The sequence below is a fragment of the Anomaloglossus baeobatrachus genome, chromosome 7, assembly GCF_048569485.1.
Source record: "Anomaloglossus baeobatrachus isolate aAnoBae1 chromosome 7, aAnoBae1.hap1, whole genome shotgun sequence".
Taxonomy (NCBI): Eukaryota; Metazoa; Chordata; class Amphibia; order Anura; family Aromobatidae; genus Anomaloglossus; species Anomaloglossus baeobatrachus.
This window is the reverse complement of record NC_134359.1, coordinates 260,459,364-260,485,284: the sequence shown is the minus strand read 5'-3', so window position 1 is coordinate 260,485,284 and position 25,921 is coordinate 260,459,364. Positions and strand designations below refer to the sequence as shown.

Genomic DNA, 25,921 nt, shown 5'->3' with positions numbered 1-25,921 from the left:
TTTCGGACATCTTTGTCCTTTTTCTGAAGCTTGTGTGCATGACTCATCCTACGTCATACACACTCGCCGGTCCCGCGCAGGCGCACTACAATACTTTGATCTGCCCTGCTCAGGGCAGATCAAAGTGCAATTGCGCAGGACCTCAATACCGGCCTGTGTGTATGACGTAGGATGCATCATGCACACAAGCTTCAGAAGGAGGACGAAGATGGCCGAAAGAGGAGGCGCCGGCACCGGACAACAGAGACACCCATATGGCCCAACTCCACCGTAGCACGACCATTAGGTGAGTATTATAAAGTGTTTATGTTCTACACAGCAGCCTGGGCTCTTATATACAGTATGCTAGAATGCTGTATATAAGAGCCCGGTGGTGGTGGTCGCAGCTTATAGGCCGAAACACTGGTGACCGGTTCCCTTTAACATATTTATTATGTGTCTGTCAGTATAGAGAGCTGAAAATGTGCAATGGGTCCTAACTGGGTATGTAGCTGAACGTACTGTCCTATGTGCTCACCTTGAGGGTGAACCATTGGGCATGTAAAAGATGGCTGCTGCAGTTTCATGGGCTCCTTGAGCCAAGAGATCTATCCGAAAGGGAAAATGAGTGTATTGACCTGCTCTGCCTTCAAAAGGATGGAACGATGTGGTTTACAAATGGCTGAGTCAACGCGTTTCGAATTCTCCGACTTCTTCATCATGACTTCGCACCCTTCCAAGGCAATCAGGACTGGAGCAGCAGAGCTCCATTCATGGCTTTCCAGAACCTCAGTCTGTGGGTCCCAGCGATAAGCAATTTTGCATTTATCCTGCCATAAGTTTCCACAACTAGAACACTTTCTACTTGGTAAATATTAGTTTACGTCATAGTATTCAGCAATAATGTCCTTTGTTTCCACAGAGACAATAAATCACTGGCCTTGACAGGTTTTCACGAGCTGTTTAAAGTGTCCATTCACACATGGCTGCAAACCGTGCACGAAAAGACCTGTGAGAGGATACAGCGAGCTGTAGAAGTAGATAAGGTAATCTGTTGTCTAGAAATATCAATGATAACCCTTCAGTTGCACCCAGGTACTATGGTACTTTTGTACAGTCATGGCCAAAATCTTTGAGACTGATACGAATATCGTTTTTCACAACAAAGTTATAGTGGCAATTTGCATTCGCTCCTGATTGTCATGAAGAGTGATCAGAAGAAAGTCATTCCCAGCCGGGAAAATGAACTTAATCATAGCAAAAAAATAATAAATTCACTAAATTTCAGCCCTCCAACAAATTCACCTGCTTATATAATTTCAGAAAGTGTTAACGAGGACAAGACGTTCTATATCTCTGTATCATGCTGAGTAAATTATAAGAGCAGACATATTGCTCTGAGGATACCTATGTAAATAGGTGAGTAATCAGTCAATATTAGAAAAAAAAATTATATCTTTATTCAAAATCCAATAAAAACAGAATAAAATAAGAAGATAGTCATTAAGAAAAACACCAAGAATGGGAGTATCATCCCATCATAAGATATTAGTGATATATAGACGACATTAATTCAATTCCGGTCCACAAGGTGGTCTCGAAGGACCATAGAAACAAACTGCAGAATATAAATAATAGAATAAATAGATATCACAGTTACTGTATCAAATAATGTCTGCAAAATGCAAAAGATAAAAAGTGTATGGGTGAGTGCAAAACATCGGACTGCACTCTGATGTCATCTGAGTGCAGTTCGATACTCACTGACACTGATAATGGAGAAGATAGAGAATTTGAGTTCTCCATCTACTCAACACCTGTTATACAATTCTTGTATGCATAAGAATAGGATCACAGTAAATTACATTGGGCTCAAACTCTGATCAGCCTTTGAGCCTAATGTCATTAGCATAATTGGACCAATTATCTCACATGAGAGAATATACGCCCATGTGAGCAAGCACTAAAAGGTAGCTGGTGTTTGAAATCATTGTCATGTTTTGTTAACCATGGTTATCTCCAAAGAAACATGCAGCCTTCATTACTTTGCATCAGATGGGCTTTACAGGCAAGGGCTTTGCTGCTTGAGGGGATTGCCCCTAAATCAAATATTTAGTAGATCATCAAAAACATCAAAGAGAGAGGTTTAGTTGTTGTGAAGAAGGCTTCAGGTGCCCAAAAAAGTCAAGTAAGTGGCAGGACTGTCTTCCAAAGTGGATTCAGCTACAGGTTAAATTCAACGCCACTGCAGAGCTTGCTCAAGAATGGCGTCAGGCGTTAGTACATCTGCACACATACTAAGGTGAAGACTTTTGGAAGTTGGCTTGGTATCAAGAAGGGCAGAAAAGAAGCCACTTCAGTAAACAAAAACTATGAAGGACAGAAAGGCATTGGACAACAGAGGATTTATTTTCCTTGATGAAGCCCCCTTCAGGCTGTTTAGGACCTCTGAAAGAATGATTGTCCAGAGAAGAAAAAGTAAGCGCTACCATGAGTCCAGTGTCTACCAACAGTAAAGCATCCAGACACCATTCAAGTATGGGGTCAATTTACATCCAAGTGAGGGGCTCACTCACAATACACTGCCGGAATAAAGAATGGGATCTACACATCCTCCAAGACCAACTTCTCCCAACGATCCAGGAGACTTTTGATGAAGAACAATGCTTATTTCAGCATGATGACCATGTAACAAGGTAAAGGTGATAACTAAGTAGCTCAGTGACCAAAACATTGATATTTTGAGTCCATGGACAGGAACCCTCCAAGATTTCAGTACCATTGAGAACCTATGGTCAATTCTCCAAAATTGCATGGACAAACAAAAAATTCAGGAATTTTGATAAACTACAAGCACTGATGAGTCAAGAATGGGTCATCAGTCAGAATTTGGCCCATTTGCTGTCCAAGGCGAAGGGCAGAAATCTTGAAAAATAAGGGTCATTGCTGTAAATATTGAGTCTTTGCAAAAACTTGATGTATTTTATTATTGTACTTCAATAACCATAGAAACATCCAACGAAAAGATCTAATACCACCAAAGTAGCAAACTGTGCAAAAGCCAAAATTTGTGTCAGTCTTAGGCTATGTTCGCACGTTGCGTTTTTTTTCCGCGTTTCTGCAGCGTTTTTGCGCAAAAACGCATGCGTTTTTGATTTCCAGCAAAGTCTATGGGAAAAGCAGAAATCCTGTCTGCACTTTGCTTTTTGTTCAGCAGCGTTTAATTTGCATATTTGTGGTCAAAAACCATGCTGAAAAAGAAGCAGCATGTCAGTTGTTTTTGCCATTTCTGCAGCGTTTCCTTAACATTGGAGTCAATGAGAAATGGCAAAAAGCAACCAAAATCACAATTCCTGCGTTTTTCATGCTTTTTACCTGCTTTTTCACTGCGTTTTTGGCTCCAAAAACGCATGCTTTTCTGGGGAAAAATTAATGGGTTCTAATGTTCCTTTACACACACACAATAACCGAAAATTTAAATGTAAAAAAATAATAAACTTTAGCTATTTTTCTGTAAAAATGTGCATAACCACTATTATTACATTTAAATTTGATAATTTCCCATTTAATTTTATTAAAAGTTAATTTTATAATTTTTTTCTCTTTTTTTTCAATCTTTTTGACTATTTCAACTTTATTTCTCAGTGTCTTGATCTCAAAAACGCATCTGCAGAAACGCATGTGAAAACGCAGGTAAAAAGCGCTAAAAACGCACTAAAAACGCGGTAAAAACGCATGCGTTTTTAGCGCTAAAAAATGGTCAAAAGCCATTTGGTCAAAAACCAAGGGAAGGAAAACGTGCAGAATAAACTGCAGGTACTCCGACGCAACGTGCGCACATAGCCTTAAACCCTTTGGCCATGACTTTGTTTTTTTCCATATATGCTATATCTTGCTATATCTTGCTTTTAGCTGCGTAAATATTTTTAATAGACCGTCACTAATTTGGTTCAGAAAATATACATGAAAGTCTATGGGATTATACATTTTAGAATCTGCACATTCCCTATCTCAGTACTCCCTGGGATGAGGCACAAAAAAAATGAAGCTAAAAATAAGCCTAAAGGGAAAGTGAGAAAATGAAGACCCAGCAGAAACCCAGCGGAAAATCATTTGATGACATAACTCTAGGCTTTGAAACTCGAAATCTAAAAGCGGTGCACCTATCTAGATCAGTGGTCATTAAATGTGCTGGAAGTCCTGGGTGACTCAGTGGTTAGCGCTGTAATCTTGCAGCGTTTAGGTCCCACTTTTGTATGGAACCCGGCGTATTTGCCGTTTCATATTGTTCCACCAGCTTTCTCCTACTGTCCTGAAATATACTGATAGGTTAATTGGCTCCCTTTGATATATGTCTCCCTTGTGTGTCTATAATGGGGAATTCAGAATACGAGCAACAGTGGAGATTGAGATTGACAAAAGATGACATTATCTGTATAATACTATGGAATATGCTATTTAAGTAACACAAAAATCTCTGTATTTTGGGAAATTTATTAGTTTAAGTTTAAAAATAAATATAAATATATATATATATATATATATATATATATATATATATATATACTAAACAAATGATTTTGTCATTCAAAATTAGTCATTACTAACACCAGCACCCTCCAATGGTATGGTCCAAGGCATTTTCCAGCCCTTTCTATATAGGCATGTGATCTCAAAGGGTGTTCATTGGATAGGACCATTTTATGTTAGGTGGGGCTGGTCGACAGTCTTTTGCGCAATCACACAGAACTGACCCATGATTTGTGGGCAGACAGTAAAAGCAACAGAGGTAACAAAACCTTAAAAAAAAATTAGCTGGTGTTTTCATTTTGGGATTCCTGATTCCTGTGCCATCTTAGATGCATTATTGTTCTGTTAGTAACAGGACCAAGCTTACCACATTGATACTGTAACAGAACCAAGTTTAATACACCGATACGTAACAGACCCAAGCTTACTACATAGATACACAACAAAACCAAGCTTACTATATACTGTAGATATGCAACAAAACCAAGCTTACTACATAGATACACAACAAAATCAAGCTTACTACATAGCTATGCAACAGAACCAAACATATTACATAGATACATAACAGAACCAAGCTAACTACATATTTACACAACAGAACCAAGCCTACTACTTAGATACCATAAGAGAACCAAGCTAACTACATAGATACCGCACAAAACCAAGCTTACTACATAGATACACAATGGAACCAAGCTTACTACATAGATACAGCACAAAACCAAGCTTACTACATAGATACAGTAACAGAACTGAGGTAAATTCTTGATACAACAACAGAAACAAGTGTACCGCATATACTACCAAAACAGCATTACTACAAAAGATACAGAACAAAACTTATTACATAGATACAGTAACAAGAAAAAGCTTAGTACATAAATACTATAACAAAACCAAGCTTACTACATGGACATGGTAAAAGAACCAAGCTTACTACATAGATACAGGAAGAGTTGAAAGCCTACTACATAGAGACAGGAACAGAACTAAACTTGCTACATAGATACATAACCAGCCCAAGCTTACAACATTGATACTCTAAAAGAACCAAGCTTATTACATAAATACCATAACAAAACCAAGCTTACTACATACATATGGTAAGAGAATCAAGCTTATTACCTAGATACAGGAAGAGTAGAAAGCTACATAGATACAGGAACAGAACTAATCTTCCTACATAGATACATAACCAGCCCAAGCTTACTACATAGATATATGAACAGAACTAAGCTTACTATATTGATACCATAACAGAACAAAGCTTTCTAAACAGAAACACAACAAAACTAAGCTTACAGCATTGATAATGTAACAAAACTGAGGTAACTTCATAGATACAGTAAAAGAAACAAGTGTAGCACATAGGTTAACAAAACAACACTTATTACAAAAGATATAGTAACAGAACAAAGCCTATTACATAAATGTAGTAACAGAAAAGAAGGGAATTTTGTTTACTTACCGTAAATTCCTTTTCTTCTAGCTCCTATTGGGAGACCCAGACAATTGGGGTGTATAGCTTCTGCCTCCGGAGGCCACACAAAGTATTACACTCAAAAGTGTAACCCCTCCCCTCTGCCTATACACCCTCCCGTGCCTCACGGGCTCCTCAGTTTTGGTGCAAAAGCAGGAAGGAGGAAACTTATAATTGGTTTAAGGTAAATTCAATCCGAAGGATGTTCGGAGAACTGAAAACCATGAAACAATTGAACATGAACAACATGTGTACACAAAAGAACAACCAGCCCGAAGGGAACAGGGGCGGGTGCTGGGTCTCCCAATAGGAGCTAGAAGAAAAGGAATTTACGGTAAGTAAACAAAATTCCCTTCTTCTTTGTCGCTCCATTGGGAGACCCAGACAATTGGGACGTCCAAAAGCAGTCCCTGGGTGGGTAAAAGAATACCTCGATAACAAGAGCCGACACGACTCCCTCTTACAGGTGGGCAACCGCCGCCTGAAGGACTCGCCTACCTAGACTGGCGTCTGCCGAAGCATAGGCATGCACTTGATAGTGCTTTGTGAAAGTGTGCAGACTAGACCAGGTAGCCGCCTGACACACCTGCTGCGCCGTCGCCCGGTGCCGCAATGCCCAGGACGCCCCTACGGCTCTGGTAGAATGGGCTTTCAGCCCCGAAGGAATCGGAAGCCCCGAAGAATGGTAAGCTTCAAGAATCGGTTCCTTGATCCACCGAGCCAAGGTTGACCTGGAAGCTTGCGAACCCTTACGCTGACCAGCCACAAGGACAAAAAACGCATCTGAACGACGCAGGGGCGCTGTGCGAGACACGTAGAAACGGAGTGCTCTCACTAAATCTAATGAGTGCAAATCCTTTTCAAAGCGGTGAATTGGATTAGGGCAAAATGACGGTAAGGTGATATCCTGATTGAGATGAAAAGGCGATACCACCTTAGGGAGAAATTCCGGAACAGGACGGAGAACCATGCATGACAGCGCTGCCAGCTCCGACACTCTACGGAGAGAAGTAACTGCTACTAGAAATGCCACTTTCTGCGAAAGACGTGATAAGGAGACATCACGCAGCGGCTCAAAAGGCGGTTTCTGAAGAGCCGTCAGCACCCTGTTAAGGTCCCAGGGTTCAAGCGGACGCTTGTAAGGTGGGACTATGTGGCAAACTCCCTGCAGGAACGTGCGGACCTGCGGAAGCTTGGCCAGGCGCTTTTGAAAGAATATTGAGAGTGCCGATACTTGCCCTTTGAGAGAACTAAGTGACAACCCCTTATCCATTCCGGATTGAAGGAAGGAAAGAAAAGTGGGTAAGGCAAAAGGCCAGGGAGAGAGACCTTTATCAGAACACCAGGACAAGAAAATCCGCCAAGTCCTGTGATAGATCTTGGCGGACGTCGGTTTCCTGGCCTGTCTCATAGTGGCAATGACATCCTGAGACAGCCCTGAAGCCGCTAGGAGCCAGGACTCAATGGCCACACAGTCAGGTTGAGGGCCGCAGAATTCAGATGGAAAAACGGCCCTTGCGACAGCAAGTCTGGGTGGTCTGGCAGCGCCCACGGCTGACCCACCGTGAGATGCCACAGATCCGGGTACCATGACCGCCTCGGCCAGTCTGGAGCGACGAGAATGGCGCGACGGCAGTCGGACCTGATCTTGCGTAGTACTCTGGGCAGTATTGCCAGAGGAGGAAATACATAAGGTAGTCGAAACTGCGACCAATCCTGAACTAGTGCGTCCACCGCCAGAGCTCTGTGATCTTGAGATTGTGCCATGAAGGCCGGGACCTTGTTGTTGTGCCGTGACGCCATGAGATCATCGTCCGGCGTTCCCCAGCGGCGACAGATCTCTCGAAACACCTCTGGGTGCAGGGACCATTCCCCCGCATCCATGCCCTGACGACTGAGAAAATCTGCTTCCCAGTTTTCTACGCCCGGTATGTGAACTGCTGAGATGGTGGATGCTGTGGCTTCCACCCACTGCAGAATTCGCCGGACTTCTTGGAAGGCTTGACGACTGCGAGTGCCGCCTTGGTGGTTGATGTATGCGACGGCAGTGGCGTTGTCCGACTGGATACGGATCTGCCTGCCCTCCAGCCAACGATGGAAAGCCAATAGGGCCAGATACACTGCCCTTATCTCCAGGACATTGATCTGAAGGGAAGACTCTATCGGAGTCCAGGTTCCCTGAGCCCTGTGATGGAGGAACACCGCTCCCCACCCTGACAGGCTCGCGTCCGTGGTGACCACAGCCCAGGTTGGGGGCAGGAAGGATTTTCCCTGTGAAAGAGAAGTGGGAAGAAGCCACCACTGAAGGGATGTCTTTGTTGCAAGGGAAAGAGAGACGTTCCTGTCGAGAGAGTTCGACCTCCTGTCCCATTTGCGGAGAATGTCCCACTGGAGCGGGCGCAGATGGAATTGCGCGAAGGGCACTGCCTCCATCGCTGCTACCATCTTCCCCAGGAAGTGCATGAGACGTCTCAAGGGGTGAGACTGAGTCTGAATCAGAGATTGCACCCCTGCCTGCAGTGACAGCCGTTTGTCTAGTGGTAGCTTGACTACCGCTGACTGTGTATGAAACTCCATCCCTAGATAGGTCAGAGATTGGGTCAGTGTCAACTTGGATTTTGGGGTTTGTTGAGCAATTTGAGGTCCAGAACGGGACGGAATGATCCGTCCTTCTTTGGTACCACGAATAAGTTGGAGTAAAAACCGCGACCCTGTTCCTGAGTGGGAACGGGGGTCACGACGCCTTCTTTTTTCAGAGCGTCCACTGCTTGAAAAAGTGCGTCTGCTCGCGCGGGGGGCGGGGAGGTTCTGAAGAAACGAGTCGGAGGACGAGAGCTGAACTCTATCCTGTAACCGTGAGACAGGATGTCTCTCACCCATCGGTCTTGAACATGTGGCCACCAGGCGTCGCGAAAGCGGGAGAGCCTGCCACCGACCGAGGATGCAGTTCGGGGATGCCGTGAGTCATGAGGAGGCCGCCTTGGAAGCAGTGCCTCCGGCGGTCTTTTGGGGGCGTGACTTAGACCGCCACGCATAGGAGTTCCTCTGGCCTTTGTCCTGTCTATTGGACGAAGAGGACTGTGGCTTGGCGGAGGGACGAAAGGACCGAAACCTCAATTGTATTTTCCGCTGCTGAGGTCTCTTAGGTTTGGACTGGGGTAAGGAGGAGTCCTTTCCCTTGGATTCCTTAATAATCTCATCCAATCGTTCGCCAAACAATCTCTCGCCAGAAAACGGCAAACCGGTTAAGAACCTCTTGGAAGCAGAGTCTGCCTTCCATTCGCGCAGCCACATGGCCCTGCGGACTGCAACAGAATTAGCGGATGCCACCGCTGTACGGCTAGCAGAGTCTAGGACTGCGTTCATGGCGTAGGAAGAAAACGCCGACGCCTGAGAGGTTAAAGATGCAACCTGCGGGGCAGACGTACGTGTGACCGCATTAATCTCAGCCAGACAAGCTGAGATAGCTTGGAGTGCCCACACGGCTGCAAAAGCCGGGGCAAAAGACGCTCCCGTGGCCTCATAGATGGATTTCACCAGGAGTTCTATCTGCCCGTCAGTGGCATCTTTTAGTGATGAGCCATCTGCAACCGAAACCACGGATCTAGCCGCCAATCTGGAGACTGGGGGATCTACCTTAGGACATTGAGCCCAACCCTTAACTACGTCAGCGGGGAAGGGGTAACGTGTGTCAGTAAGGCGCTTAGTAAAGCGCTTGTCCGGAACCGCTCTGGGCTTCTGGACAGCATCTCTGAAGTTAGAGTGATCAAAAAATGCACTCCGTGTACGTTTGGGAAAACGAAACTGGTGTTTCTCCTGCTGAGAGGCCGACTCCTCTATAGGTGGAGGCGGCGGAGATAGATCCAACACCTGATTGATGGACGAGATAAGATCATTTACTAAGGCGTCCCCTTCAGGTGTATCAAGATTGAGAGCAACATCAGGGTCCGAGCCCTGCGCTGCGACCTCCGCCTCGTCCTCTAGAGAGTCCTCAAGCTGGGAACCCGAGCAGCGTGAGGAAGACGGGGATGATTCCAAGCGAGCCCGCTTAGCTGGTCTGGGACTGTGGTCCGTGGAGGAGTCCTCCACGTGAGACCTGGGGCCCACCCCGGCCGGGGTGTACCCAGAGGGACCTGGAGGTGCCGATCTAACCGGGTCCGGGGCCTGTCTAAGGACCGGTCTGGACTGCAGGGCTTCCAGCAACTTGGCAGACCATTTGTCCATAGACTGAGCCATGGATTGTGAGAGTGACTCTGAGAGCTTGTCAGCAAAAACTGCAAACTCAGTCGCTGCCACCTGGACAGTAGAAACAGGGGGGTCTGCCTGAGCCGAGGGGCCCACTAGTGACCGAGGCTCCGGCTGAGCAAGCGTAACAGGGGTCGAGCATTGCTCACAGTGAGGGTAGGTGGAACCCGCAGGTAACATGGCCCTACAAGAGGTACATGTCGCAAAAAAATCCTGTGCTTTAGTGCCCTTGCTCCTTGTGACCGACACGCTGTTGTGTCCTAGGAGCGTGATCACTGAGGGTATACAGAAAAAAGGGTATACAGCCCGGCCGAACAGAATAAGTATATATATATACATATCTATACCGGCACCCAAGGGGACCAACACCGAGTGACCGTGCAGGCTTACCGACCGCTACAAGCGGGGTGTGTGCGCTCCAGATTCCCTGCCTGGTCTCCCAGAGCTGCAGAGCTGTTCTGTGTGATTCTCCACCGGCAGAAAGTCCTAAAGATGGCTGCCGGAGCTCTCAGGGGAGGAGTGAAGCCATGGGCGGCGTTATGAAAAGTGCGGGAATCTGGGGTCCCCACAGTGATCAGTGAGGGGGGAGGGAGCATACAGGATGCCCCGGCCCTCACATCCGACGTCAGGTCGGCTATCCCGCCCCTATCTCTGATAGACAGGCCTGGGGGCGGGAGTTTTTCCACTAGGCCGCGATGAAGCCGGGGACTAAATTTAATACCGCGGCCGACAAGCAGGCGCGGTCGGCGCGGTAGTCCCCGGTCTTCACTATTCAGCAGTCAGATGCGGCGTCTGGAAACCAGGCGCTCCATACACCGTCCCCATAGGGATACAGAGTACCTCGTGGATGCAGGGCCCTGTCCCTGAAGATAGATAAGCTCCTGTCCAGCAGATTCCCTCAGGGGCTGCGGAGGGAGCACGGTCCCAGAACCTGGATGACCGCTTCGGATCCCACTTCTACCAGAGCCCTCAGGGATGGAGAAGGAAACACGGCATGAGGCTCCGGCCGTCGTACCCGCAATGGGTACCTCAACCTTAACAGCACCGCCGACTTAGTGGGGTGAGAAGGGAGCATGCCGGGGGCCCCGTGGGGGCCCTCTTTTCTTACAACCGATACAATCAGCAGCTGCTGCTGACTAAAATGGAGATGTGTGAGTGGATGTGTGCCTCCTTCCACACAAAGCATAAAACTGAGGAGCCCGTGAGGCACGGGAGGGTGTATAGGCAGAGGGGAGGGGTTACACTTTTGAGTGTAATACTTTGTGTGGCCTCCGGAGGCAGAAGCTATACACCCCAATTGTCTGGGTCTCCCAATGGAGCGACAAAGAAAAGCTGACTACATAAATACAGTAACAAAACCAAGCTTATACTTGCATATGGTAATAGAACTGACCATACTACATACATACAAGAAGAGTAGAAAGCTAACTACATAGACACAAGAACAGAACTGAGCTCACTAATTAAGGATGGGAACAGAACTGGATTTTGGTAAAAATAATGTGATGTAGGAATTACATATTTTCCTCATAGTTTTGCCCCAGTCATCAAACAGCATGTTGTGTTGGCAAAAATAGCGAATGCTATACAAAAGTTACATGGTAAGGGCCTTCTGCACACCATCTTTTATAACAACTTTTGGGAATGTTATTTAAACCCTCAAAAAATAAAATTATAGGTACTATATAAATAAGGTATTCATGGAGTTGAATGGTGAAGATATCCAAAAAAGCAGTTATTTATAGGATATGTCACTGATTCTACCATGTGAAATTCCAACAGTGTGTAATATACTATTAGGGTTTTGTTGTTTTCACACTCCCTGTGCTCATCATTTGAACACTCATTCACATTGTGCGTACTTATGTATCAACTTCTTTTGAAAACCTTGAAAGATGCAGAAGAGGAAACAGTCAGGACGTGATTGCCTGTATGCAAACTGTATTTGAAGCCTTCATGTGAAGAGCCCGGGGAGTGTGAAAACAGCGAATCCTACCAGTGGTATGTTAGGCAGGGACATTCGTCATTGGACCCAACCAACTCAGTGGCTGGACGTTACTACTAATACAAATGGAAGCAGAGGGGTCCCAATGAATATTATGAGGTCCATCTTCATTCTGTTATGCATCAGTTTATAGAATGCAGAAAAACAGTCTTAAATATCTCTTCTCCATCTTATTCGCTAATGCACATAATGTATTTGTTGTATTTTACTTGTTGTTTGTCAGTATTTCTGTATATTCTCGTTTGCACAGCTTGAGTATGTGGACTCTCTTTCTAAGCACAGCAGCTCAGCGGTGGACATGACTATATGCTTCTCACAAATCCGAGAGTTCTGGGCACAGCTCGCCTGGCCGGACTCCGCCGAGGCCTTTGTCTTTTTGACTCAGCTTTCTGATGTAAGTTGGGGAACCGATGTACACGGGCTCCGAGGGCATCATTTAATTATTGTGTTTCCTTGAAGGAATACTATCCTGAAAATTAGGAACTAAAAGTAATAAAAACAATGTAATTTTAATAAACCTAAAATACAAAGAAAACGTTGATATTCCTAAAAAAATATGTATATATTCAAAATAGAGTTATCCTCAGTATGTCAATTTAAAGGGAACCTGTCACCTATAAAAACAGGCTGTCAATCAAAGTGTCGGGAAGTGGTTATAGCCACCCTCACCGTGTAGTTTCAGTGACTGTAACCCTTGCCTGCACCACCCCTACGACTAAAGGCTACTTTACATGCTGCGACATCGCTAGCGATCTCATTAGCGATGTGCGCATGTGCAATCTCGAAAGATCGCACTTGCGATCTAGAATTTCACATCGCTAATGAGATCGCTAGCGATGTCGTAGCATATAAAGTACCCTTAAGGCCACCTTCACATGTGGTGTAGGTACGTATGTCCGTGTGTGTGTGTTCCGTGTGCTGTTCGTCTGACATCCGGATAGCACTTGGACAGCATGAATTTCTATACTTACCTGTCTCCGGCGCTGCTGTCTCACTTCCTTCCGGGTCTGGAGCCAGTGCAGTGAATATTCATGAGCATAATGAGCGGGCCCGGAAGCAAGTGAGACAGATAAGTATAAAAATACATTTATTTCTCAGTGACATGCGTTTCCTCCAGGACGTGTCACATGGATCACATCAGTATGCGGTCCGTGTGACATCCGTACTGCCGGCAGAAAACAGACATGTCGCCGTGTGGAGCACAGACACCCGTATGCTCCACATGCACACATGGTCTGTGTCAAAACGCAGATATATTCGCAAGACCTTTGATTTTAATGGGTCTACGTGTGTGTGTCTCCGATACATGTGAAAACAGACATCACATGTACCGGAGACACAGATGTGTTAACGAGGCCTAACATCAAGCGGCTGTGTGGAGAATAAAACTTAATTTTCTCCCTGTACCATAAAGCCAGACATGATTGAATTATTTACCTGCAGCTTACCACTACATCTCCAGGTAAACAATGTTTTTAGAGGTGACCAGTTTCCTATAAGTTGCTAATTAGCTCTGCATTTCTTGCAAATATTGCCATTGAGTGCATTTGGGTTCCCCTTTTTTATTGCAAATTTTGCATCAAATTTTAACTGAAATTTTTCGGATGTCCTTGTGGTTTCTGGCTGATTTTCTAGGGAAATTTTCTACAGTAAATTTATTCCCTACAAACCCTAAAATTAAGAAACACTAACAAAATATCGCTCTGAAATTAAATGTAACCTCCGATAGTTTATAGCTGGTAATTCCTCATGGAGATCTGTTTACCATACATATTTTTTGTTAGTTTATTATTAGATTTATGATTAACTGATATGTAATTGTGCGTTTTTCACGTTTTAGGATATGTGCAAAGCCGCGATATATTATTCAGAAGCAATTAAACGTAAAGTTGATAAAAGTCACCAGTCAACAACACAGACTATTGTTACAGAGCAGGTAAGTGAATGGTCAAGTAAGGCCCCTTTCACACATCAGTTTTTTTGCCATCAGTCACAATCCGTTTTCTCGACGGATCGATGGATTCGTTGCAGATTGTGGCAAAACTGATGCGACGGATCCGACTAGCTGGGGCTAAATAATACTTGGAGCATGCTCAGTTAAAAAAAACGGAATCCGTCACCGGATTCCGTCATTTGAGAGATGACGATGGATCCTGCGCCCATAGGCTTCCATTCTACCAAATGACGGACGGCGACGGATCCGTCACTTTTTTCGACGTACACAAAAAAACGTTACTGTGGACGTTGTCTCCGTCCGACGGAGAAACATTTTTCGACGGATCCGTCGAATGAAGGATGAAACGTGAGGCAATCCGTTGCTTATACAAGTCAATGAGAAAAAAACGGATCCAGCGGCATCAGTCGTTTTTTATTAAAATTCAACGGATTGTGACAGATGGCAAAAAACTGATGTGTGAAAGGGGCCTTAGGCCATGTGCCCACAGGAGATCGTACCTGCGGACTTTTCTGCAGGTATTTATGCAGGTTCACGCAGCAACTCCCCGGAGTCCGCAGCTATCCATTGCTGCGGTATTTCTGCGGAGATGTTGCAGTAAACCTGCGGAAACAGTGCGGATTTCGTGCAGAATTCCTGTGGAATTCCCGGCCTGTATCTCCATAGTACAAAAGCAGGAATTCCGCAGATAATTCCGTATGAATAATTGACACGCAGTTACATGCGGCTGCGGGAAATACGCAGCATTTTCCGCAGCCGCAAATACCGCAGCATTGATACAGCACACCCCAAATCCCATAGGCTAACATGGGAAGTGTCTGTACTTGCGTAAACCCGCGGCTTTATCTGGAAAATCTAGAAACTCCGCAGGTTTTCCGCAGCAAAATCCGCAGTCACTTTCTCCCATGGGCACATGGCCTTAAAGGGAAACTGTCACCTAATCTGAGAACAGCATGATGTAGACAGAGAGCCTGATTCCAGAGATGTGTCATTTACTGGGCTGCTTGTTGCAGTTTTGATAATCTCCTGCTGATAAAACAGTGATTTTATCACTAGAGGACTAGTAAATCTGCTGCCATGTAGTCCTCCATATTCATGAGCTGTTCATAACCGCATAACATAGATGGCTTGCATTTGTTGGTCCTTTTTATTCACTGACCCATTGACATGAAGGGGTAATTTTGATTTCCAAGGATGAAAACCCAACATGTCTCTGTTTTTATTTGCAAAAAATGGACATTTGACCTTGCCCATATATTAATGGGTATGGGTTCAATTTGTTCTATCCATTAAAAATAAATATAACAAGTACAAGAATGTCAGAAGGGTCAAAGGGGCCTTACTTGGATCCCAAATATGGCACCTATGGAGTCGTACTTTAGTCTTGCTCCAGAATATACTACATCAAGGAGGCACCATATGATGGCACACCGTGCTCAACGGTCCATGTACTTTATTAGCTAATGGGGGGATATTCTGAGCAGGGAACCCCGTCTTTTACCTTTTTAAATGGTTCAATAGTTAGTAGGAACTTTATCCAGAGCCTGATTAGTGATTTTCTTCTCCAGCTTTGCATCATCCTGAATAACATTGAGCATGTGCGTAAGTTTATGGGCAACGTTCTGAAGGATCTAGACTGGAAGTCTGTGGAGACCGCAGTGGAGCAAACAAGTGGAAGCGATGGGAAGCAGCAAGTGCAGAAAACCCTGAGCACCCAGCTTCAGAATATCGATATAGACATGCAGAGAGAGGCCAAGAACATGATCTCCCATCTAACAGAAAAGGTAACGCCATTACGTCATAGAAATCGTGTCATCTGGTGCGATCCAATCCAGATCCAGAGGAGGCCTCCCTAGGTCCTGGGTTACCTAGACTTATCAGGCTCTAAACTGACTGATCGTCTATTGACGTACCACTGCAGCCAATCCCGGACACCAGTAGCAGTGTCAGAGACTTAAAAAAACATGGTTTGCAGTCGGGGATGAATATTTTCTGGAAGTGGACAACACCTGTAAGAAAAATCTGTCCCTAGCTTTGGGCTTCTAAATAACCAGTACACAAATAGCGTTAGAAACCAGCCACTTTGGCAGAAGGTATGAAAATAAACAAATACAGTACCAAGATCAGTGCAGCACATGCAGCATTTATGGAGATAAACATCAGCCAATCCCTCAAACTGCAGCATAATTGGCCCATTTGGGGGATTCCCAGTAGTTTTTCCATAGCAAATAATGGAGTAAAATTGATTTGACATGCTTGATTTCAATATGCCCCATCTCCTATAGGAGATAAGCAGCTGCCAGAGATGCTAAATAGCTACAGTAAATCAAGTGTATGGCTGGTTTAAGTCTCAAGACACCCATACATGTTAGGTAAAGTTGTCAGAAGTTGCTACTATGGGTAGACAGCCTAACGTGTATGGGGGCCTCTCGATTCTGCCCCAATCAATGATGTTGGGGCGAGAAGGAGGCAGCCTGTTGGATTGTATAGACTGATCTTGGTAGGTAAGCCTCTGCAGAGGAGTCTACCAGCAGCTCTTTCTTCGAGAGTTCCTGTGTACGGAGGAACCAGGAGAGTTAGCTGCCCACTGATTAGGACGGCAGCTATCTAGTGTGTATGGGGCCCTTTAAATTATGGGGCTACACCCAAAATTAAAGGGATATTTTTTTAAAACAAAACCTCTTACATACCAGATTTAGTTATCAGTTTGTCCCCCCAGCGCTTGAGTACTTATTAGTGGGACATATTGCCCCTGATCTGCTTGGGAATGGGAATTATGGGGTCATTTGCATAAGCACCAGCGCTCTATGGGATTGCCATCCCTTATCTGCAAAATGTGCTCTTTGTGCTGTTTACTGTATATACAATATGTAAAATAACATTTCTGCTGTGTCTGCAGATGATTGGAGATATAAAGAAATACATACAACACATAAGTTTGTCACCGGACTCCATCCAGAATGATGAGGTGAGGTACAGTGATGAGGCGCAGAGGTAAAGATGTCTGACAACTGCATAGGATGAAATCAAGATACATGTTTGATAAAAAAAAAATTGGTTTTGTCCATAATGATACATTGTTAACAATCTTCAGTTATAGGTGACTAGCCGTATACACCTCAAGGATGTATATTTTACCGATGCTTTAAAGAGGACTTGTCTCCAGGTCAAAAGTGGCCAATTTTCGCTCCTATTTTTATTCCCGCTGCTCGCTGATTATTCTCCTCAGTGTCCCAGCTCAGGGCCCCACCTCTTGTGTCGCAACTCAGGGCCCCACCTCTTGTGTGTCACGGCTCAGGGCCCCGCCTCCTGTGTGTCACGGCTCAGGGCCCCGCCTCCTGTGTGGTGCAGCTCAGGGCCCCTCCTCCTCCTCCTGTGTGTCACAGCTCAGGGCCCCTCCTCCTGTGTGTCACAGCTCAGGGCCCCTCCTCCTCTGTGTCACAGCTCAGGGCCCCTCCTCCTCCTCTGTGTCACAGCTCAGGGCCCCTCCTCCTCCTCTATGTCACAGCTCAGGGCCCCTCCTCCTCCTCCTCCTCCTCTATGTCAAGCTCAGGGCCCCTCCTCCTCCTCTATGTCACAGCTCAGGGCCCCTCCTCCTCATCTGTCACAGCTCAGGGCCCCTCCTCCTCTGTCACAGCTCAGGGCCCCTCCTCCTCCTCCTCTGTGTCACAGCTCAGGGCCCCTCCTCCTTAACTCCATAAAATATTTGACCCTTTTTTAAAATAAAGAATTAGTGGACAACACAACTTTCTACCATCAGAGCAAAGATCTCAAAATGAGCATGATACAACATAAAAATCCCTTAAAATAATACTTTGGAAGATATATTATTAAAAACTACACAAAAATACAGTGAGAAAAATTAAATTGTATACAAAAATTGTTATTGATAATAAAGACCAACAAAAATGTATATTAGGACACATAAGATACACGCAACACGCAACACACCACCGATCCTGTGAGTCCCTAAAATTATAGCCTGAATCTGGTACTGCCTAGCTGCGGAGGTTGGCACCCTAAAAAAATACAAGATGTGGCGCCCCCGCTCAGACAGTGGCTCTTCTTGTCTATCTCTAGGAAAGGGAATCCGTCAGCAGGTTTTTACTACCTTATCTGAGAGCAGCATGATGAGGGCAAAGAGATCCTGAATACAGTGATGTATCACTTAGATTGCTGGCTGCATTCATGAGTCATGTAGCAAAGCCTAGTGAGCTGTCCCTGCCCACACCAGGCTCTCAATAGAGATTGTACATACAGTGAGGTGTCAATCACAGCAAGGGGCATGTCGGACTGCCATGCACGTGACTTTGTAGCCCGAGCAATGGTCCTGCTGCTTAAACAAACAGCAAATAAACAACAGATTGGATCTTGACAAGGGAGGTATCCCTGAATTCTATGTGTTAACCCTTGCAGCATGCAGTCTTCAGCTTACATAGCAAAAACCTGCTGACCGATTCCCTTTAAATTCTAATACACTAGATATATCAAGTATTTTTTCAACTTATGGAACTATATGCTAATTGCCACCATTACTTTTCTGTATGTTCACGATGATATAACATGAACGGGGCTGCGTTTCGGTCCAAGTGATGCATTCGCCTTGCGATGTGTAAGAATTGGGAGCATTGTGCTGTATTTTTAGCACCTGTCAGCGCAATCACAATCATGTTTATGGAAATCTCCACAAATATGGGAATAATTACCGCAATCATCAGAATTAATTTGGATTTTACGGCTCATCCATTGGAACATTGGTAATTTATCTGTCATTTTAATCACTGACATATGGCGGTTAATCTCTTTCCAGGCTGTGTCTCCCCTAATGAAATATCTCGATGACAAATTAATTATACTAAGTGAAACCTTGGTGAAGGAAAACTTGTACAGGTAAGAGCCGAGCGTCTCGTGTGTCACGGTAATGAGTCAAAGAGGTAAATTTGGGGGATGTGTTACCCGAAGACTCTCCCTATGCCGTCATGTTCATCAGATATTCAGCGATTAGTGTCATATAATGATGGATGATGGCAAAAGGATGGTCTCATGTGTTCATCCCTATAAATGTGCCTTTAATACGGTAACAGCACATCAATTTAAAGAGAACCTGTCACTAAATAAGTATGTGATTGCTGATGTTCTCCTGAATCCGGCGTTGTTTTTCTTTTGTTCCTAGTCCTCTCCATCCCTGAGAAATGGACCCCTTTTCCCTGGGTATAAATCTAGTCTTCTTAGTCAACTGGGTGTGATCCTCAATAAAACTACTATGGATAAGAGTGGAGAACCACACCCCCTTGGCTAAAAAAAAAAACAAACAAAAAAAAAAAAAACCGAGGACAGGAGAAGTTTGGAATCCAGCACCGACAAAAAAAAAATACATTGAAGTAAAATGGAATATTGCCAGTTAAAAATGGATACATATGAACCTTACGCGTTTCGGACTAGTACTTGTCCTTATTCATAGGTAATACATAAGTTACAACACTTGTGAATAAACAGGAGCCCCAATTCGCGGAAATAAAAATGATGGATACATATGACCTTACGCATTTCGGACCAGCATTAGTCCTTATTCATAGGTAAAACATAAGTTACAGCACTGGCGAATAAATAGGAGCCTAAGTTCTCGGAAATAAAAGTCATGGATACATATGATCCTTGCGCATTTCAGACCAGGACTCCTGATTCACAGGTAATATATAAGTTACAACACTGGCGAATAAACAGGAGCCCCAGTTCTAGGAAATAAAAATGATGGATACATACGAACTTACGCGTTTCGGACCAGCCTAGTTCTTATTCATAGGTAATACATAAGTTACAACACTGGTGAATAATTAGGAGCCCCAGTGCACAGAAATAAAAAATTATAGATACATATGAAGCTTATGCGTTTCGGACCAGCAGTAGTCCTTTTTCATAGGCAAAACATACATGTGGTGCACCCTATATAGTATTTATTGTAAGATCTGCGAATCGCTTGGTATACAATGTGTGCGGTGCAACAAGTGATGAAAGAGTTATTGTTTTATAAGCTCTCCCCATTTTGTTATTGAAAGCTTTAACTTTAAGCATATACTTTCATAAATCTCATTTGGTCCCCCCAAGGCCAGCTCCAGGTTTTGTGGGCCCTGGGTGAAAAGAGTCCCATTGGGCCCCTTTAACACATACCACAATTCATAATGATAATATAGAGGTTGCGGGCTGTGTATATATGTGTGCGTATATAAACAGTAAAAAGAAAAAAGTTTTGGTACCGTGTTAGCCAGTGGAAAATTGATTGATTGCTCTCAGTGAGAAAAACAAAATTATAGTTTTGTAGTTGTGTACCTTTTAATGCCTAACTAAAATAAAATTAAAATCGGATGCTATAAAGCAAGCTTTCGAGACATCTCAGGTCTCTTCATCAGGCATGGTATGAGAAAATATCTGAAGAAACACAAATATATAGACACAAACAGAGCAGAGGGAAGGTATAATAAAAGGACATTTAAATAGACAAAGCCTAAGCTTAGAGAGAAAAAAAAGATACAGTACAAAAATATATTTTACCTGTAAGCTTAGAGAGGGAATCCTTAATTAGCTTTGATTAGTGGTATGAAAGTTTTATTGTCCCAATATCCATGTAGGATCAGAGGTCTGTTGCCCTCACAGTCTCTGAGCAGACTCCTCAGATTTGGTAGTGAGTCATAAATCCTCCTGACAGGTTGAGTCCTGTGTTTACAGTCAAACATTGTAATGAATTTGTATTCCCAGACCCTGCGATGGCTCTGTGATTTGAAGTTGCCTTTTAAAATGACAACTTTCATATGGTTTATGTTGTGTCCTGGAGGACAGAAATGTTTGGCCACAGGTAATTGTTGTTTTTTTTGTCTGTAATTGTGTGGCGGGGAGATCTCATTCTTGCTCTCAGTGTCTGTCCTGTTTCTCCAACATAGAGACCCCCATTTTTTTTTTTAAACTCAATGGTTTGTTCTTTATTTAACCTTAAGTGTGAATAACCTCGTTTAACCATGTTTTTTAATATATAGAGACTCCTGAAGAAAACTTTCATCAGTGGAGCAGAGATATCGAGCCCTAATAAATTCCCCCAGTTTTAGATTGCATATAGTGTAGGGGATATGGTGGCTCTCGGCATGTAACATAAAGCTAACACTAATGGGCTTTGTATTAAAAAAAGGGTGCAGTAATACATATCCATTTTGAACTGAAAATTGAGTTGGTTGTTATTCATACAATCATTAAATGACAAAGTAAATCTGAAGGCAGATATTGGCGTCCATGCGCCAAATCATAATGTGAAGTCATCTATATACCTACCGTACCATTTTATAGATGACAAAAAGGGTTTGTCCAAGGTATAAGGTATGTATAAAGGTTTCTTCCCACCACAATATATACTGTATATAGGTTGGCAAGAGAGGGTGAGATGCTGGCATCCATAGGACAACCATGTTTGCAAAAAGACTAGATTTACTTAAAGTGAAGAGGGGGCCATATCTCAGAAATGCTGAGGCACAGGAACAAAAGAAAAACAACGCCGGATTCAGGAGAACAGCGAAATTTACACCAGGTAAAAAAATATATTTATTTATCTATCGGGATATTACATTTTAGGGTCAATATAGACTTATAAAGTTCGTTTGAGAACAAGTATTTTTGTGAACTGCATGAAATTAAATTAAAAAAATGTTAAAGAAAAGATAGGTGATTAGTGTGTGCGAGCTGGGACCCCAATGATCACAAAAACTCGGGTCCCGTATTCCCAGTTTAAATGAAGCAGTGATAGAGCCCCAGTATAAAGGACTGACAGCCAAATATAAAGTTTTGCCATCTACGTCAGTCCCATAAGCAGCCTGGTGGTGGTTTTACTTAGGGTTAGGAGGGGACTAGTGGTGAGTTAGGACATGGGCCTCATAGTATGGTCTTTCAAAATTGAAGAGGTAACTGTGGTTTCGGATGTCAATCCATAAGAGGTTGTAGTCTAATATTACTGTGGGGACTGCAGGGAGGCACAGACAATGCAGTGTGGTGTTCCAGTAGGCACGGAAATCAGACATAGTCTAGTGTACGAAAAAAGGTAATGAGACTTCAGCTTACCATAGGCAACCGCGCTCCAGGACTTGCAGGTGCACGTGGTCCTCCAGGCCAACCAGGCTGGTACATAGCTGAGAAGAAGTGAAGAGTGGACCTAGCACCACAATCCAGTATATTAAAATATCAAAAATGTATTAGATATTAAAAAATCCAACGGATCCAAAACTTGAGAGAACATGCATAAGGGCACCTTACGCGTTTCGGACAACAAGTAAAAAGAGGTCCTTAATCATATGATTATGATTAAGGACCTGTTTTTACTTGTTGTTCGAAACGCGTAAGGTGCCCTTATGCATGTTCTCTCACGTTTTGGATCCGTTGGATTTTTTAATATCTAATAAATTTTTGGTAGTCTATTGTATACCTGTGTTCTGACCATAATCTAGATTGTGGTCTGGTTCCTACTGTGTGACAAAGAAGGAAACCACACTAAAGCAGGAAAGTGTGTTGAGGCTGGAGAGACAAGAGCATTGGGCTGGGAGGAGAGCAGAAAGGTAAACCTGCACGTCAGCTGCTTGAGAAGACAGCTCTGGAACCAATGTGGGTGATTGAGGAAACTTACTTTCTAAACAGAGATCTCTGACCTGAAGAAAAGCCACCACTGACTGTGCCAGCCATGTCTGACCGATACATCATCTCTCTATTGTGCTTAGATACAATGGAACAATAGCCACGAGTGTTCATACCCTTTAAGTTTACATACATTTGCCGTTGCAATCTATAACATTCACTCTTTGTTGGATAGAGTGTTTGATTGAGCCACAGGTCACCAGAGCTTGGGCCTATAGATTTTATGTATGATGTATCGTTGGAGTTTGGTTTTTATCTCTAGTGATGAGCGGACAACTACCATGCTCCAGTGCTCAGTACTCGTAACTAGTGATGAGCGGGCACTACCATGCTCCAGTGCTCAGTACTCGTAACTAGTGATGAGCGGGCACTACCATGCTCCAGTGCTCAGTACTGGTAACTAGTGATGAGCGGGCACTACCATGCTCCAGTGCTCAGTACTCGTAACTAGTGATGAGCGGGCACTACCATGCTCAAGTGCTCAGTACTCGTAACTAGTGATGAGCGGGCACTACCATGCTCGGGTGCTCAGTACTCGTAACTAGTGATGAGCGGGCACTACCATGCTCCAGTGCTCAGTACTCGTAACTAGTGATGAGCGGGCACTACCATGCTCAAGTGCTCAGTACTCGTAACTAGTGATGAGCGGGCACTACCATGCTCAGGTGTTCTGTACTCGTAACTAGTGATGAGTGGGCACTACCATGCTCAGGTGCTCAGTACTCGTAACTAGTGATGAGCGGGCACTACCATGCTCAGGTGTTCTGTACTCGTAACTAGTGATGAGCGGGCACTACCATGCTCGGGTGCTCTGTACTCGTAACTAGTGATGAGCGGGCACTACCATGCTCAGGTGCTCAGTACTCGTAACTAGTGATGAGCGGGCACTACCATGCTCAGGTGTTCTGTACTCGTAACTAGTGATGAGTGAGTACTACCATGCTCGGGAGCTCAGTACTCGTAACTAGTGATGAGCGAGCACTACCATGCTCAGGTGCCCAGTACTCATAACTAGTGATGAGCGGGCACTACCATGCTCCAGTGCTCAGTACTCGTAACTAGTGATGAGCGGGCACTACCATGCTCAAGTGCTCAGTACTCGTAACTAGTGATGAGCGGGCACTACCATGCTCAGGTGTTCTGTACTCGTAACTAGTGATGAGCGGGCACTACCATGCTCAGGTGTTCTGTACTCGTAACTAGTGATGAGCGGGCACTACCATGCTCGGGAGCTCAGTACTCGTAACTAGTGATGAGCGAGCACTACCATGCTCAGGTGCCCAGTACTCATAACTAGTGATGAGCGGGCACTACCATGCTCCAGTGCTCAGTACTCGTAACTAGTGATGAGCGGGCACTACCATGCTCAAGTGCTCAGTACTCGTAACTAGTGATGAGCGGGCACTACCATGCTCAGGTGTTCTGTACTCGTAACTAGTGATGAGCGGGCACTACCATGCTCAGGTGTTCTGTACTCGTAACTAGTGATGAGCGGGCACTACCATGCTCGGGTGCTCTATACTCGTAACTAGTGATGAGCGGGCACTACCATGCTCAGGTGCTCAGTACTCGTAACTAGTGATGAGCGGGCACTACCATGCTCGGGTGCTCAGTACTCGTAACTAGTGATGAGCGGGCACTACCATGCTCGGGTGCTCTGTACTCGTAACTAGTGATGAGCGGATACCATGCTCGTTTGCTCGTTACTTGGGCACAACTTGAGTATAATGGAATTTAATGGGAAACTCAAGTATTTTTCTGGGAAATCTTAGGGTACTTGAGTAATTGGGTACTGGAGTCGTGCCCATCCAGTCCACCCACCATCTGTTCGTTATGAGTACTGAGCACCTGAGCATGGTAGTGCTCACTCATCACTAGTGAATATGTATTGATTGTTTTAGTAATGTCAGCAGGTAGAACGCTAGACCCCAGAACACTGTACATGTCACCATTTCTTCATTATACCCTTCCATTATCATCCTTTTTTACAATAGGGTCCTTGAAGCGCTTTGGTGGCTCCTCCTGAAATTCATTATTGATGCCGTGGACTCCAATAGGGGAGTGTCTGTCGAGTTCTATGGACGATTTTATTATACACTGGAGGTAAGTAACTCCCTATTGCCATAACTCATCAGGCCAGGTTCAGTCCGAGGCTATATACGGACCATAATGCCCAAACTGACCCGTGGGTCTCCTGACCCAAACTTACCAAGTCATATATGCCTATTTCAGGACCAGAGACCCGCAATACAGGAATAATATACACGGTGATGTCACAGTATAGGGTTTATAAACACGCTGATATCAGAGTACAGTGATTAGACACCTAGATATGTTACAGTACATGGATAATACAGTAAAAGTGCAAAAAGTAATGTTACAGAGGCAGAATAATGCATATAACAGGGATTCCAATGTGGCTTTATAGTAGATGGTAGAATAGGGCTGTATTACAGCGTCACACACCATACCGAAAGGCTATAGCCAATTAACAGCCACCGATTGGCTGCAGGGTGACACGACTGCTGGAGGACACAGCACCGACAACGCAGTCTGGGATAAAAATGTGTTGTTTTTTTCTTTTTTCCATAGTTAAGATGAGGTTTTCCGGTAGTTGACAATCCCATTTAAATTTTCCATTGTCCATAGTCATCACTGGGCCTCACGGTGACTGCCATGTCTGCTGAGTACAATCTAATCGCTGGAACGTGTTGTGCATAAAGTAGAGGTTTATTGGGAAAATCACATCTCTTAAAGGGAATCTGTCACCAGGTTTTTGCTCTCCCATCTGAGATCAGCATAATGTAGGGATAGAGACCCTGATTCCAGCGATGTGTCACTTACTGGGCTGCTTAGTGTAGTTTTGATAAAATCACAGTTTAATCAGCAGGAGATTATCATTACAGGACTACTTGGCGTGCTGTATAAGGCCGGTTTCACACTTGCGTTGTTTTGACGGGAACGGCTTCCGTCACAAATGCAGTACAGTTCATTTATTTACAGTGGAAGCGCGGCACTATGCTATTGTGTGCTTCATACAGTACCCGTATTTGTCCACATG

General features: G+C 44.3%; 1 protein-coding gene across 1 annotated transcript in view; it reads left to right on the top strand.

The window, feature by feature from the left end:
• BAIAP3 (BAI1 associated protein 3) overlaps nucleotides 1–25,921 on the top strand; it is a 335,128-nt gene that overhangs the window by 289,376 nt on the left and 19,831 nt on the right. The window contains exons 22-28 of the mRNA XM_075318086.1: nucleotides 902–1,025; nucleotides 12,493–12,636; nucleotides 14,083–14,178; nucleotides 15,765–15,980; nucleotides 17,096–17,164; nucleotides 19,007–19,086; nucleotides 24,855–24,963. Coding sequence (XP_075174201.1) covers nucleotides 902–1,025; nucleotides 12,493–12,636; nucleotides 14,083–14,178; nucleotides 15,765–15,980; nucleotides 17,096–17,164; nucleotides 19,007–19,086; nucleotides 24,855–24,963 — 838 coding nt within the window. The remainder of the gene's footprint in view (nucleotides 1–901; nucleotides 1,026–12,492; nucleotides 12,637–14,082; nucleotides 14,179–15,764; nucleotides 15,981–17,095; nucleotides 17,165–19,006; nucleotides 19,087–24,854; nucleotides 24,964–25,921) is intronic.